The 16,076-nt window shown below is 42.5% G+C and overlaps 1 protein-coding gene across 1 annotated transcript in view; it reads right to left on the bottom strand.

The window, feature by feature from the left end:
- LOC124036565 (succinyl-CoA:3-ketoacid coenzyme A transferase 1, mitochondrial-like) overlaps nt 1-15,414 on the bottom strand; it is a 126,181-nt gene extending 110,767 nt beyond the window's left edge. Inside the window, exons 1-5 of the mRNA XM_046351286.1 lie at nt 15,220-15,414; nt 12,473-12,581; nt 7,241-7,331; nt 1,013-1,148; nt 716-865 (exon numbers count right to left, since the gene is read on the bottom strand). Coding sequence (XP_046207242.1) covers nt 716-865; nt 1,013-1,148; nt 7,241-7,331; nt 12,473-12,581; nt 15,220-15,321 — 588 coding nt within the window. The 5' untranslated portion in view covers nt 15,322-15,414. The remainder of the gene's footprint in view (nt 1-715; nt 866-1,012; nt 1,149-7,240; nt 7,332-12,472; nt 12,582-15,219) is intronic.
- Between the last annotated feature and the right edge of the window lie 662 nt (nt 15,415-16,076).

Raw genomic sequence — 16,076 nt, 5'->3', positions numbered from 1 at the left:
CAAGCCCCTGGGGTCTGACAACTTAGATGGAAAATTACTGAGGATAATAGCAGATGATACTACCACTTCTATTTGCCATATATTCAATTTAATCCTACTAGAAAGTGTGTGCCCTTGGGCCTGGAGGGAAATAAAAGTTATTTCCCTACCAAGGATAGTAAGGCCCCCTTTACTGGCTCAAATTGCCGACCAATCAGCCTGTTACCAACCCTTTGTAAATTTATTTTTAAAAGTGTGTTTGACCAGATACAATGCTATTTTACAGTAAACAAATTGACAACAGACTTTCAGCATGCTTATACAGAAGGACATTCAACAAGCACAGCAGGTACACAAATGACTGATGATTGGCTGAGAGAAATTGATGATTAAAATAATTGTGGGCTGTTTGGTTAGACGAAAAAAATGTATGTGTTATGGATTTACACCCGCTGCTATATTGTGGAAAAATAGTTACCTGTCTAGCAGAACACAGATCACTTTCTTTAATGGACGCAACACTCCAACATAATCCAGGTAGAATCAGGAATTCCCCAGGGTAGCTGTCTAGGCCCCAAAAATCTTCACTGACAACATGGCACTGGCTTTGAGTAAAGCCAGCATGTCTATGTATCCGAATGACTCAACACTACACGTCACAGGAACTAACTGGGGATGCCTAATAAATACAAATGTGGTGCTAGAAACAACATGGTGGAAGAGGCTGGGGTCTGACCTCTCTCTGTTCGCTGGCGATGGCGATAGTTCCGTCTTTGTTGTATTTGATGGGGGAGCCGCCCTCCTGGATGAGGGTACCGTAGCCTGTAGCCGTGAAGAAAGCAGGAACACCTGCACCCCCTGCTCTGATCCTCTCTGCTAGGGTACCCTGGAGGACAGAGGTCATCAATGGCATCATTACTCAGAATCACTGAACCTGGACATTCAAAACCTCCACCACTAATGCATCTCACTCCCAATAAGTAGAATGGGAAAACTATCAAAGGAATGAAGTGTGCGTTGGCTTGCGTGTTACCTGTGGGGTTAGCTCCACCTCCAGCTCCCCAGACAGGTACTGCCTCTCAAACTCAACGTTCTCTCCCACATAGGAGGAGATCATCCTCTTGATCTGTTTGGTCTGTAGGAGCAGACCAAGCCCAAAGTTATCCACCCTGCAGGGAGACAAGACAAGTTACTACACAGGTTACTATGCACAGGTTACTAAGCACACACAACACACAGTATTGCAACAAAAAAAGGTTTGTTGTGTTATTCATGGTCGAGCTACTGTGGTGTTTACACCTCAATGAATAAGCTACTGTGGTGTGGATGTGTCCAGCTCAGTGAATAAGCTACTGTGGTGTTGTTGTTGTTTCCCAGCTCAGTGAATAAGCTACTGTGAGTGTTAACCAAGTGCAACAATCTAGTAAAACATCCTAAAATTTGATTTCAGTTATGAATCTGTCTGCAAAGTGAAAAAGCAGAGCAATGGAGAGGGAATGCATACAATGAACCTACAGTATAGTATGCATTCCCTCTCTCCCTCCCACTGTAGAGTTGATTCCCTTCTCATATTTCTTCAACTCTCTCCTTCCCCCTCTTTTTATCCCTTCCTTTAATCCATTATGTCTTGTACAGGGCTCACATTACTCCAAAATGGTTACTTAAGGTCACAGGAAGAGGAGGAGGAGGAGGAGGAGCACCAGACCTCTCTCTGACAGGCAGCCACAACCACAACCATACACAGATACAGAGACACACTGAAACAGCTGGACTTCTGCAGGCAAGGCATAACAAGGTCACTTGAGTTTATACTAGGATTGCTTCTTCCATTCTAAGATATAACGAAACATGATCCATCATAAGTGGTTTGGTTGTTGGACGACTTCCCACTTCAATGGTCTTTGCGAGTTGAAAGACTGGAGTGAGCTACTGCTATACGCTGAGTCGGTGAGCGAGTTTATTAGCAAGTGCATCGGTGATGTTGTACCCATAGCGTTTATTAAAACATTCCCCAACCAGAAACCGTGGATTGATGGCAGCATTCGCACGAAACTGAAAGAGCAAACAACTGCTTATAATCAGGGCACGGTGAACGGAAACATGACCGAATACAAACAGTGTAGCTATTCCCTCCGCAAGGCAATCAAACAAGCTAAGCGTCAGTATAGAGACAAAGTAGAATCTCAATTCAACGGCTCAGACACAAGAGGTATGTGGTATGTCTACAGTCAATCACGGATTACAAAAAGAAAACCAGCCCCGTCGTGGACCAGGATGTCTTGTTCCCAGACAGACTAAACAACTTCTTTGCTCGCTTTGAGGACAATACAGTGCTACTAACACGGCCCGCTACCAAAACCTGTGGACTCTCCTTCACTGCAGCCGACGTGAGTAAAACATTTTAAAAAGTGTTAACCCTTGCAAGGCTGCAGACCCAGGCGGCATCCCCAGACCAGCTGGCTGGTATGTTTACGGACATATTCAATCAATCCTTATCCCAGTCTGCTGTTCCCACATGCTTCAAGAGGGCCACCATTGTTCCTGTTCCCAAGAAAGCTAAGGTACCTGAGCTAAACGACTACAGCCCCGTAGCACTCACTTCCGTCATCATGAAATGCTTTGAGAGGACCATATCACCTCCACCCAACCTGACACCCTAGACTCACTCCAATTTGCTTACCGCCCCAATAGGTCCACAGACGACACAATCGCAACCACACTGCACACTGCCCTAACACATCTGGACAAGAGGAATACCTATGTGAGAATGCTGTTCATCGACTACAGCTCAGCATTTAACACCATAGTGCCCTCCAAGCTTGTCATCGAGCTCGAGACCCTGGGTCTCGACCCCGCCCTGTGCAACTGGGTACTGGACTTCCTGACGGGCCGCCCCCAGGTGGTGCCCCCATCTCCACTCCGCTGATCTTCAACACTGGGGCCCCACAAGGGGGAGTTCTGAGTCCTCTCCTGTACTCCATGTTCACTAATGACTGTGTGGCCATGCACGCCTCCAACTCAATCATGAAGTTTGCAGACGACACTACAGTGGTTGATTACCAACAATGACGAGACGGCCTACAGGGAGGAGGGGAGGGCCCTCGGAGTGTGGAGTCAGGAAAATAACCTCCCACTCAATGTCAACAAAACAAAGGAGATGATCGTGGACTTCAGGAAACAGCAGAGGGAACACCCCCCTATCCACACCGACGGGACAGTAGTGGAGAGGGTAGTAAGTTAAGTTCCTTGGCATACACATCACGGACAAACTGAATTGGTCCACCCACACAGACAGCGTGGTGAAGAAGGCGCAGCAGCGCCTCTTCAACCTCAGGAGGCTGAAGAAATTTGTCTCGTCACCAAAAACACTCAAACTTTTACAGATGCACAATCGAGAGCATCCTGTCGGGCTGTATCACCGCCTGGTACGGCAACTGCTCCGCCCACAACCGTAAGGCCCTCCAGAGGGTAGCGAGGTCTGCACAATGCCTCACCGGGGGCAAACTACCTGCCCTCCAGGACACCTACACCACCCGATGTCACAGGTTGGCCATAAAGATCATCAAGGACAACAACCACCCGAGCCACTGCCTGTTCACCCCGCTATCATCCAGGAGGCGAGGTCAGTACAGGTGCATCAAAGCAGGGACAGAGAGACTGAAAAACAGCTTCTATCTCAAGGCCATCAGACTGTTAAACAGCCACCACTAACATTGAGTGGCTGCTGCCAACACACTGACTCAACTCCAGCTACTTTAATATTGGAAAAATGTATGTAAAAAATGTATCCCTAGCCACTTTAAACAATGCCACTTCATATAATGTTTACATAATCTACATTACTCATCTCATATGTATATACTGTACTCTATACCATCTACTGCATCTTGCCTATGCCGTTCTGTACCATCACTCATTCATATATTTGTATGTACATATTCTTTCATTCCTTTACACTGTGTGTATAAGGTAGTTGTTGTGTAATTGTTAGTTAGATTTACTCGTTGGTTATCACTGCATTGTCGGAACTAGAAGCACAAGCATTTCGCTACACTCGCATTAACATCTGCTAACCATGTGTATGTGACAAATAACATTTGATTTGCTGTGAAGAGAGCAGTCACAATGGTTTACAAGGCTGCCTCAAGAGGGTATAGAAACTACCCAATTGCCAAGACGAAGAAAAGCTGGGGCTGCCACAATAGCCTCTGAGTGTTAGTCATTAACTAATGGAAGTGATCTGGGGTAAATAAAACAATGATGTTTAACTCCAGGTAGCAATGTGTCACCTGCCTGTCTTGTGCCTGAGTGGTGAAACTAAAGCTGGTCTAATCTCAACTGTTTCTCGACCCATATAAGCAGTTCACTAAAGACGATTAACAAGTGCAAGACAGAAGTGCATATATTGGCTTCATGAAACTCAAGACTACACTAAATAGTTCATTTAGGGATAATTAAGATGTATTCGTAATGAATGTGAAAACTTGTGCAAAATCATAGTCTACTAATCACATCTCTTTATTCTTACGATCAAATCTAGTAGGATAAAATATTTGATTAGAGTTAAAGATCTCCCAGTCCCGTTGCTAATGTTGGGGAAGGTTTGGGACTGGAAAGAACAGGCTTTGTACTTCACACAACTTCTAGGTCAGCTTAATCACACCATCTAGGCCAAGAACTAGGCTCAGAACACCAACAACAGTTATCAAGTCCCGTGACACACACACACACACATGTCCAATCAGCTTCACTTGGAGATATTGGACAATCATGTCTACTTTAGTTCAGCTAATATAGACAAGTCAGCAGTATACTGCATGTCATATATATATAAATAAAAGAGAGAGAGAGAAAGAGAGAGAGAGCTTTCTGCTCTTATCTTTTTATAATTTCCATATCAAACTGTGCAGAACAGGTGTACTCCTGTTTCTGAAATAGGGGAGTTTGAATGTGCAGCCCACAGCACACACTTCCAAATGAATCATTATTTCGAAATGTGGAGGAGCAATTGTCAAGAATTATTTATATTGGATAAATGATAACCCCCACACACAATGGTCTATGCAATCTTACATTCTGTACCTCCAATACAAGTCTGTTGACAGAGCTCAACAAACTAAACACAGTTGTTAAGAACTTGGTGTGCAGATGTTTAGACTGCGGTTTCATGCGGTACTGAGTATTTCACAGTATTCCGCAAGCAGTTTTACAAGCAGTTCACTCCACTCTAGCTGAAGAAATTAGATCAAAATGGACAGCGTTTTCAATCAAGGGCAGATGATTCTGACTGCTCTTTCTTCAACACCTGGGCTGAACTCAAACCTTTCCTACAAAATAAAACACACTGTTTGAACTGTGCTGGCATGAATGTTTAGTGCTTACAACATCTTATGTCATTAACAGTGTGATGTGTCTGTTGTACTAGTGCTTACAACATCTTATGTCATTAACAGTGTGATGTGTCTGTTGTACAGTAACTCCATAAAAAGGTTATGGAGTGAGAATAAAACAAAGTTCCCTCCAGTTGGTAAAGTGTCCTCCTATGAAAGCTCAGTGGGTCGCCCTAGTGCACATGTGAGGTTCCCGTCTCATATAACACCCTACATAAAGGATCCACTGTATCTGAGAGGGAGGGAAGGAGAGGGAGGGAGACAGAGAGAAAGAGAAAAACAGAGAGCAAGAGAAACAGAGAGGGAGAGACTCCACGGGGTTCAGAGAAAAGAAGAGCAGCAGTTCTCATTGTCCTATCATTTCTCTCGCTTCTCCTAAAGTTTCTGTGTTGAGATAATAGAAAAGATAATGACTCTTTCCAGAGTTATGTCGATAGCCTAAAAACCATTCACTCTCAGATTCCGGACGATTGTCTGACTAGTAGAAATGTCTAATCTGGGTCGAGTATAGGCCTGTAGCCTGACCTTAAAAAATCCAAAGGATTTTAACTCTAAAATGACTGGTTCTTCATGTTTCTGTCAAGGAGATTAGGTATAGATAGATGCAAAGAAAGAGCTGCAGGGGAACAGTCAGTGGATGTTTGCACTCTGAAATTAAACCTGACAGCCAAGTATGACCAGGAAATTGTACCAAATACAAGCCAATGAAAATCAGACAACGGCCTCAAACAAACCAAATTAAAATCACTTTCCGGCCAAAGAATACACTGGGAGTTTACTTTCTTTTAATTTTCAATATTGTTTCTTGGGCATTCACTTTCTTTTTGTTGTTATATCCAGCTCCTGTGGCATGTCTAAGATGTGCTAAATGAATCTCTTTATAAACTAACACACTGAATACTGCTATTATTAGATTCACTGTCCCACAACTTTACATTACAGGTTGCCAGTCCCACGGTTAGAGCAACATGAGTAGAGTGGCTAGAGCAACATGAGTAGAGTAGCTAGAGCAACATGAATAGCTAGAGCAGCATGAGTAGAGTGGCTAGAGCAACATATACATGTTTGAGAGAGACTCACCTTTCCATAGAAGGGTCATATTAGTGTGTAGCCCAAACTATGCGGACACTACAGACAGAGGTTGGCAGATCTGCAGTACCGATCTCAGACGAGTCCTGTGACGCTTTTGGAAGTCGTAGAACAAAACGGAGAATAATATTTTTTAGGCCAAACCGATCAGACGTTTCGTGAGAAGAACGATTTTTGGGATTAGTCTCATGGTCTGACAAACACCACTGTGGATCTGCCAGCATTCAAGGCAGATGCGGAAGGATGCGGTGGGTTGAGACACATCCAATGCCACGGACATCAACTCTAGGGGGTTAACCATTAGGGGGTAAAGCCTATAACGGACTTTAGATCAGCAGGGCATCCCCCATGATCCCACGCAGGGCATCTTTACGAGAAACAGTTTAAAATGTTTGATACTATCATGGTTGGAGGCCTGTAATTTAAAACAGATTCTAACTAGCATTAGGAAACACAGGCATTTTCTTAACAGCAGTAAACGAGGGTCGAGATGGAAATTCAACCCATGGTTTTGGGTTACACACAGGCACCTGTATATAGACTCTTTTTTTTTCTACTGTGTTCTTGACTTGTTAATTGTTTACTCCATGTGTAACTCTGTGTTGTCTGTTCACACTGCTATGTTTTATCTTGGCCAGGTTACAGTTGCAAATGAGTACTTGTTCTCAACTAGCCTACCTGGTTAAATAAAGGTGAAATAAATCAAATAAAAACCTGCATGTGTGTGCAAACACACGCAAACAGACACACACAGAGAGACAGACAGACGCACACGCACTTACCCAGCATTGTTGCTGACGGCTGTAAGGCTCTTCACGCCAGTCTTTAATAAACTGTTGATAAGGTTCTCTGGAATACCACACAAACCAAACCCTGGAGAGAGAAACGTAAATGTTTACAGTCATTTCTATTAATGACTTATTTTCCTTGGAAAATGACCCTGTATAGTTAGGCCTTCCTTACACAGAGTGGAAACAAGCACAAGCCCAATTCTATTATTATGGCATATGGAATCTGTCATAGCAGCCCAGTCTGTCGGGCCTTCCTTAACAATGACCCAGAATGATTCAGACAGAGCAGCTAAAATTGAGAGCATGGTCCATTATCTAAGAACAGCAAACAAGGCAATGTTTGAATGAACATTTCTCCCACTGAGAAACAGTTTTTACAGAAAAACTACACTTGGATCATATAACACAAGTGTCTCCCTAGCCTAATTGTAGGAGATACACTACATTGCCAGGTCGCAATTGTAAATGTGAACTTGTTCTCAACTTGCCTACCTGGTTAAATAAAGGTGAAATAAAAAATGTAAAATGACCAACGGTATGTGGACACCTGCTCATCGAACATCTCATTCCAAAATCATGGGCCTTAATATGGAGTTGGTCTCCCCTTTGCTGCTGTAACAGCCTTCACTCTTCTGGGAAGGCTTTCCATTACATGTTAGAACATTGCTGAGAGGACTTGCTTCCATGTTGGGCCACTGATGTTGGGCCATTAGGCCTGGCTCACTGTCGGTGTTCCAAATGAATCCCAAAGGCGTTCGATGGGGTTGAGGTCAGGGCTCTGTGCAGGCCAGTCAAGTTCTTCTAAACCGATCTCGACAAACCATTTCTGTATGGACCTCGCTTTGTGCATGGGGCCATTGTCATGTTGAAACAGGAAAGGGCATTCCCCAAACTGATGCCGCAAAGTTGGAAGCACATAATCGTCTAGAATGTAATTTTACGCTGTAGAACTAAGAAGCCTAGCCCGAACCATGACAAACAGCCCCAGACCATTATTCCTCCTCCACCAAACTTTACCGTTGGTACTATGTATTGGGGCAGGTAGCGTTCTCCTGGCATCTGCCGAACCCAGATTCATCCGTTAGATTGCCAGATGGTGAAGCATGATTCATCACTCAAGCATGTCCACTGCTCCAGAGTCCAAAGGCAGCGAGCTTTACATCACTCCAGCCGATTCTTAGCAATGTGCATGCTGATCTTAGGCTTGTGAGCGGCTGCTTGGTCATGGACACCTATTTCATGAAGGTCCCGATGAACAGTTCTTGTGCTGACGTTGCTTCAAGGCGCAGTTTGGAACTCGGTAGTGAGTGTTGCAACTGAGAACAGACGATTTTTACACGCTACGCACTTCAGCACTAGGGGGTCCCATTCTGTAAGCTTGCGTGGCCTACCACTTTGCGGCTGAGCCGCTGTTGCACCGAGTCATTTCCACTTCACAATAACAGCACTTACAGTTGATGGGCAGCTTTAGCTGGGCAGAAATTTGACAAACTGACTTGTTGGAAAGATGGCATCCTATGACGGTGCCACGTTAAAGTCACTGAGCTCTTCAGTAAGGCCATTCCACTACCAATGTTTGTCTATGGAGATTGCATGCCTGTGTGCTCGATTGTATAAATCTCTCAGTAACGGGTGTGGCTGAAATAGCCAAATCCACTCATTTAAAAGGATGTCCACATATTTATGTACATACAGTACCAGTCAAAAGTGTGGACACACCTACAGTGCCTTGCGAAAGTATTCGGCCCCCTTGAACATTGCGAACTTTTGCCACATTTCAGGCTTCAAACAAAGATATAAAACTGTATTTTTTTGTGAAGAATCAACAACAAGTGGGACACAAACATGAAGTGGAACGACATTTATTGGATATTTCAAACTTTTTTAACAATTCAAAAACTGAAAAATTGGGCGTGCAAAATTATTCAGCCCCTTTACTTTCAGTGCAGCAAACTCTCTCCAGAAGTTCAGTGAGGATCTCTGAATGATCCAATGTTGACCTAAATGTCTAATGATGATAAATACAATCCACCTGTGTGTAATCAAGTCTCCGTATAAATGCACCTGCACTGTGATAGTCTCAGAGGTCCGTTAAAAGCGCAGAGAGCATCATGAAGAACAAGGAACACACCAGGTAGGTCCAAGATACTGTTGTGAAGAAGTTTAAAGCCGGATTTGGATACAAAACGATTTCCCAAGCTTTAAAACATCCCAAGGAGCACTGTGCAAGCGATAATATTGAAATGGAAGGAGTATCAGACCACTGCAAATCTACCAAGACCTGGCCGTCCCTCTAAACTTTCAGCTCATACAAGGAGAAGACTGATCAGAGATGCAGCCAAGAGGCCCATGATCACTCTGGATGAACTGCAGAGATCTACAGCTGAGGTGGGGGACTCTGTCCATAGGACAACAATCAGTCGTATATTGCACAAATCTGGCCTTTATGGAAGTGTGGCAAGAAGAAATCCATTTCTTAAAGATATCCATAAAAAGTGTTGTTTATCGTTTGCCACAAGCCACCTGGGAGACACACCAAACATGTGGAAGAAGGTGCTCTGGTCAGATGAAACCAAAATGTAACTTTTTGGCAACAATGCAAAACGTTATGTTTGGCGTAAAAGCAACACAGCTCATCACCCTGAACACACCATCACCACTGTCAAACATGGTGGTGGCAGCATCATGGTTTGGGCTTGCTTTTCTTCAGCAGGGACAGGGAAGATGGTTCAAATTGATGGGAAGATGGATGGAGTCAAATACAGGACCAATCTGGAAGAAAACCTGATGGAGTCTGCAAAAGACCTGAGACTGGGATGGAGATTTGTCTTCCAACAAGACAATGATCCAAAACATAAAGCAAAATCTACAATGGAATGGTTAAAAAATAAACATATCCAGGTGTTAGAATGGCCAAGTCAAAGTCCAGACCTGAATCCAATCGAGAATCTGTGGAAAGAACTGAAAACTGCTGTTCACAAATGCTCTCCATCCAACCTCACTGAGCTCGAGCTGTTTTGCAAGGAGGAATGGGAAAAAAATTCAGTCTCTCGATGTGCAAAACAGATAGAGATATACCCCAATCGAATTACAGCTGTAATCGCAGCAAAAGGTGGCGCTACAAAGTATTAACTTAAGGGGGCTGAATAATTTTGCACGCCCAATTTTTCAGTTTTTGATTTGTTAAAAAAGTTTGAAATATCCAATAAATGTTTTTTCCACTTCATGATTGTGTCCCACTTGTTGTTGATTCTTCCCAAAAAATACAGTTTTATATCTTTATGATTGAAGCCTGAAATGTGGCAAAAGGTCGCAAAGTTCAAGGGGGTCGAATACTTTCGCAAGGCACTGTACTCATTCAAGGGATTTTCTTTATTGTAGAATAATAGTAAAGTCATCAAAACTATACATATGGAACACATATGGAATCATGTAATAAGAAAAAAAGTGCTAAATCAAAATATATTTTAGATTCTTCAAAGTAACCACCCTTTGCCTTGATGACAGCTTTGCACACTCTAGGCATTCTCTCAACCAGCTTCATGAGGTAGTCATCTGGAATATATTTCAATGAACAGGTGTTCCTTGTTAAAAGCTAATTTATGGAATGTCTTAAAATGAGTTTGAGCCAATCAGTTGTGTTGTGACAAGGTACGGTTGGGTATACAGAAGATAGCCTTACTTGGTAAAAGACCAAGTCCATATTATGGCAAGAACAGCTCAAATAAGTAAAGAGAATTGACAGTCCATCATTACTTTAAGACACGAAAGTCAGTCAATACGGAACATTTCAAGAATTTTTGCAGTAGCAAAAACCTTGAAGCACTACAATGAAACAGACTCTCATGAGGACCACCATGGGAAAGGAAGACCCAAAGTTACCTGTTGCAAAGGATAAGTTCATTAGAGTTACAAGACTCAGATATTGCAGCCCAAATAAATGCTTGACAGAGTTCAATTAACAGACACATCTCAACATCAACTGTTCAGAGGATACTGTGTGAATCAGGCCTTCATGGTCGAAATTGCTGCAAATAAACCACTACTAAAGGACACCAAAAAGAAGAAGAGACTTGCTTGGGCCAAGAAACTCAAGCAATGGACATTAGACTGTTGGAAATATGTCCTCTGTCTTTGTGAGACACTGTATATGTGGTTCCCACTGTGAAGCATGGAGGAGGAGGTGTGATGGTGCTTTGCTGGTGACACTGTCTGTGATTTATTTAGAATTCAAGGCACACTTAACCAGCATGGCTACCACAGCATTCTGCAGCGATACGACCTCATCTGGGTTTGCGCTTAGTGGGACTATCATTTGTTTTTAAACAGGACAATGACCCAACACACATACAGGCTGTGTAAGGGCTATTTGACCAAGAAGGAGATGGGGCTGTATCAGATGACCTGGCCTCCATAATCACCTGACCTCAACTCAATTGAGATGGTTTGGAATGAGTTGGACCGCAGAGTGAAGGAAAAGAAGCCAACAAGCGCTCAGCATATGTGGAAACTACTTCAAGACTGTTGAAAATGAATTCATGGTGAAGCTAGTTGAGAGAATGCCAAGCGTGTGCAAAGCTGTCATCAAGGCAAAGGGTGGCTACTTTGAAGAATCTAAAATATATTTTGATTTATATAACACTTCTTTGGTTAGTAGATGATTCCATATGTGTTATTTCATAGTTTTGATATCTTCACTATTATTCTACAATAAAGAAAATAGTGCAAATAAAGAAAAACGCTTGAATGAGTAGGTGTGTCCAACCTTTTGACTGGTACTGTATGTGTGTGTGTTGAGTGTGATCAGGTAGGTGTCCTAACTTTTGACTGGTACAGTACTGTATCGTGCACGTATTAGAAATAACATAATATCCCCACTTTGCTCTCTGATAGGAAAGGTGAAATGTCCATCATTTTGCTTACACTCCTATCCAATTCTTATTAATCTTAGCCTAGCGGTTAAGAGCGTTTGTCCAGGATCGGAAGGTCACTGGTTCGAATCCCTGAGCCGACTAGGTGAAAAAATATGTTGACAAGCCCTTGGCATAGACACTGAACCCTAATTGCTTCTGTAAGTCGCTCTGGATAAGAGAATCTGCTAAATGACTAAAATGTACATGTAAATGTCCAGGCGTAAAGTCTTCAGTGCTGCATTTGCAAGGCATCCCAGGGAAAAGCCCTTTCAGAGCCCACAGTGAAGTCTTCACTGTCTCCTGATCTTACCTCCCACTAGGATGGTGGCTCCACTGGGGATGTCCTTCACAGCCTCTGTGGGGTCTGTGTAGAACTGTGACTTTCTCTGACTGGAGGTGGAGAAGGAGCAGCCACACATCTGGGGGACACAGAGGAACAGTCCCACAGTTAGACAAACTCTGGCAGCATTCAATAATACTTAACCATATTCAGTACTCTTCTCACAGGTGGATTCACCTCCTCTCAGAATAAGATGTGTGCTGGGGAGTAGTGAAAAACAAAAGATCCTGGAAATTCCACTCCGATCTTTCCACGGTAACGGAATGCCAAACAAAGTTGAACAAATCATACAACTCAGTGTACAAGCACTACTTTTTACAATTTACACTGAACATTTAACAAAAACACATTTACTTGAAGAACAGTGCAGATGCTAAGTTTGGTAACAGACGGACGGCAAAAACAGCACAATCCGATATTCTGTTACTAAACTTTGCAACTGCACTGTTCTTCAAGTAAATGTGTTTTAGTTAAATGCTGTGTAAATTGTTAAAAGTAGTCATTGTGCATAGAGTTCTATGGTTTGGTTAACTTTGCGATCATTGGATTTTGTTTGGCATACATTTAATTTTCTACCGTTTTTGAATCTTGGTTTCAGCATCACTCTGTTAACATGGAGTTCCCCCAGTGCAAAGCATTCCATCACAGATAAGGCTGGGGCAAAATCAGCACTTCACATTATGTGCAGTGAGATAAAAACCAACACCAAGAGTATAGAATGTATTCAGTTACAACACAGAAAAGATGGACCAGGCAGGCAAAGTACAACAAACAAAAGAGAATATGTCCAGTTCACAACACTTTCTCAGCTAGAGTAAGAGTGGCAAGCAGACGGTCTTGAACTGCTTGGATTGGAACTCTGCCAGGAAGCATATTCCTCCAGCTGAGACGTGGAGAGCAGACGGAGACCCTTTAACCTCATCAAGCCTTTCATTTTCTGCCATTAACCCACCATTCGCTCATCCTTTAACTCCTCTGCTGTAGCTAATTATATCCACCGTACTGCACTAGTGTAGATGGAAGGTTCACTGGGGGAATGAGGCAGACTGGTGGATCTGAGAATGTCCCTGACAAAACAACACAGTCCATTATAGGCTAGTTCTTCTAAGCTCTGATATTAGTGACGTGTAATCAACCTCTTGTTATAAATCGAATGAATAGGTCTGCAATCCCCCCTGATGTAGTTAACACATTCGTCTGTATTAACCTATGACCAGTTTTAGTTTTCACCCATTATCACACCTTTCACTCTATTATGATCCACCAAACGTTTGGGGAGGAACTATATTCTGGGTGGATTTGTGACCAAATAGAAGATATGTCAAACAACTATTATGAACTAAGTAGCTTGATTTTGACCTCAGCTCATATCAAAATGAATTGTCAATAGCGAATCAGCAATTATGACCAATCAAGCGCGAGGAAAATGCTCCCAGAAGGAAAACATTTCACAAAATAGGCTTGACTGTTAACGTACGTCCAGCATATTGTATTTAGGCTGTAGTCTTGACCTAGACAGAACCTTTCAGGGCGATTAACGACCATTAGCTCTGTTTACTGTTATAACCTACAACAACTTATCTGAGGTCTAACTACAAACTGTACTGTGGCAACAAAGCCAAACAAAAGCAACTGCAATAACATGTGACAAAAGGAGGCGGAAACATAACAATATAAAAAGGATTGCTGCACACTGAGGCCAACTTCTATAGCTGAAGCAATACACAATAAAATGTATTGAACAACACTAGCATGGCGTCAGACTGTAATTATCGAAACATTGAGGTGTGTACTGTGTATACCCTCCAATTCACTACTTCTAAAACCGAAATGCAAACACATGATTAAACAACACCCTTATCGGAGAACTGTGTGCATTATTTTCTATTATACTACCTGTAGACTATACTTTACAGAGACTGTTCTGCACTGCATTTTTACATGTCTCTACTGGCTGTTCCCCCGGACACGCAAAGGGTCCGGGGGAACTGGGTTGCAACCTGCAGCGCAATGTCAATGACCAAACATTCTTAGGCTTATGTGTGTTGCTATGTTGGTAGGGTGAATTCTTTACAGTTTAAAGGAGCATTACGGAGAGAGAAAAAATATCGGTAGTTAACATCAATAACTTCCAAATATATTCACTAGATATGTTCCCCAATCGATCGTAATATAGTTGGACCTTGGGGGTGAGCGAGTGTCTTAACTGGGAACTATCTACTGTAAACATAAAACACATGATACTGGCAAAACAAAACAAACAAATGGACACATTAAATTGAAATCCAAGGTCCCTTTCTCAGCCAAGGTCGTGTGAGGTTTTATGAGTGACAGAGTAGTGTCTACTGCTAGCCACCATATGGGCTACTAAGATACCAGGACGTGAAATAGCTAACATGGATCATGGAATCATCAGACATCACGAACATTTATGAAAGGGGTCGGTAGTGTTGAGGTATAACATAACGGATCAGTAGCCAAGTATACGCTGATCGTAGCCAACAGTAAATGCAAATTATGAATTTTGATTTCAATTGCATTTCAGAGAACAATTTAGGGGTTAAAATAGAAGGTACCATATGACACATTCGCACTAACCTGACGTAGCAGGCTTAAAATAAACACTCGCACAAAAAAAGCAACGCTTCCCAATGTGTCTATCTAACTGGATGCATGTTTGTATTTGGTCTATTTCATTGACGCATGTCGATACTAACCTTGTTCAAGGAATGGGTGAAGTTCAAATTGGGTATGCAGGTGGCAGATAGGTTTTTGAAGAATACAGTATCCGCTCGTGATAATATTTTAAGGGCCGCCATGTTTTTGAAGCTAACCAACAGGCTTTCCTAAATGATGAGCAATGTGAGGCGGTTGAGTTATGGCGTGCATGTGTGATCAGACTTTGCAGGAACTCACAGTCCCAGCTGGTAAAATGACACTAAAGCAAGAAGGAGAGGGGCGGGGCTAGCGGAGCACGATCAACGCGAGCAAAAGAGGCTCGGCTAGCTCATTATAATTTAACTGTTTCGCGGCTAGAGACGAGTCCGTAATATATATATATATATATATATATATATATATATATATATATGCCTCTCTCTTCCTCTCTAGATTTACCTGTTAATAGTTGTTTTTCGGTTGGACCTCGTTGACTAAACCTCACTCCATGGTGAAGGAAGTTTCTGATGAACTCCACCAACAGAGTGGAGCAGAGACCAGGCTTTGTGGAATTCAGCTCCAACGACATAGATTCGCCCAAGATCAATACCTTAAAATAAACTTTAAAAGTCCTCTCATTGTCAACTGCGTTTATTTAAAAAAAAACTTAACATGTGTAAATATTTGTATTAACATAAGATTAATAACTTATTGCTGACAGGGTGACAGTATTGAGTAGCTTGGATGAATAAGGTGCCCAGAGTAAACTGCCTGCTACTCTGTCCCAGATGCTAATATATGCATATTGGTATTGTTGGATAGAAAACACTGTGAAGTTTCTAAAACTGTTTGAATGATGTCTGTAAGTATAACAGAACTCATATGGCAGGCGAAAATCTGAGAAAATTTCAACCAG

The sequence above is a fragment of the Oncorhynchus gorbuscha genome, linkage group LG05 (genome assembly GCF_021184085.1).
Source record: "Oncorhynchus gorbuscha isolate QuinsamMale2020 ecotype Even-year linkage group LG05, OgorEven_v1.0, whole genome shotgun sequence".
NCBI lineage: Eukaryota > Metazoa > Chordata > Actinopteri > Salmoniformes > Salmonidae > Oncorhynchus > Oncorhynchus gorbuscha.
This window is presented reverse-complemented; position numbering and strand designations above follow the sequence as displayed.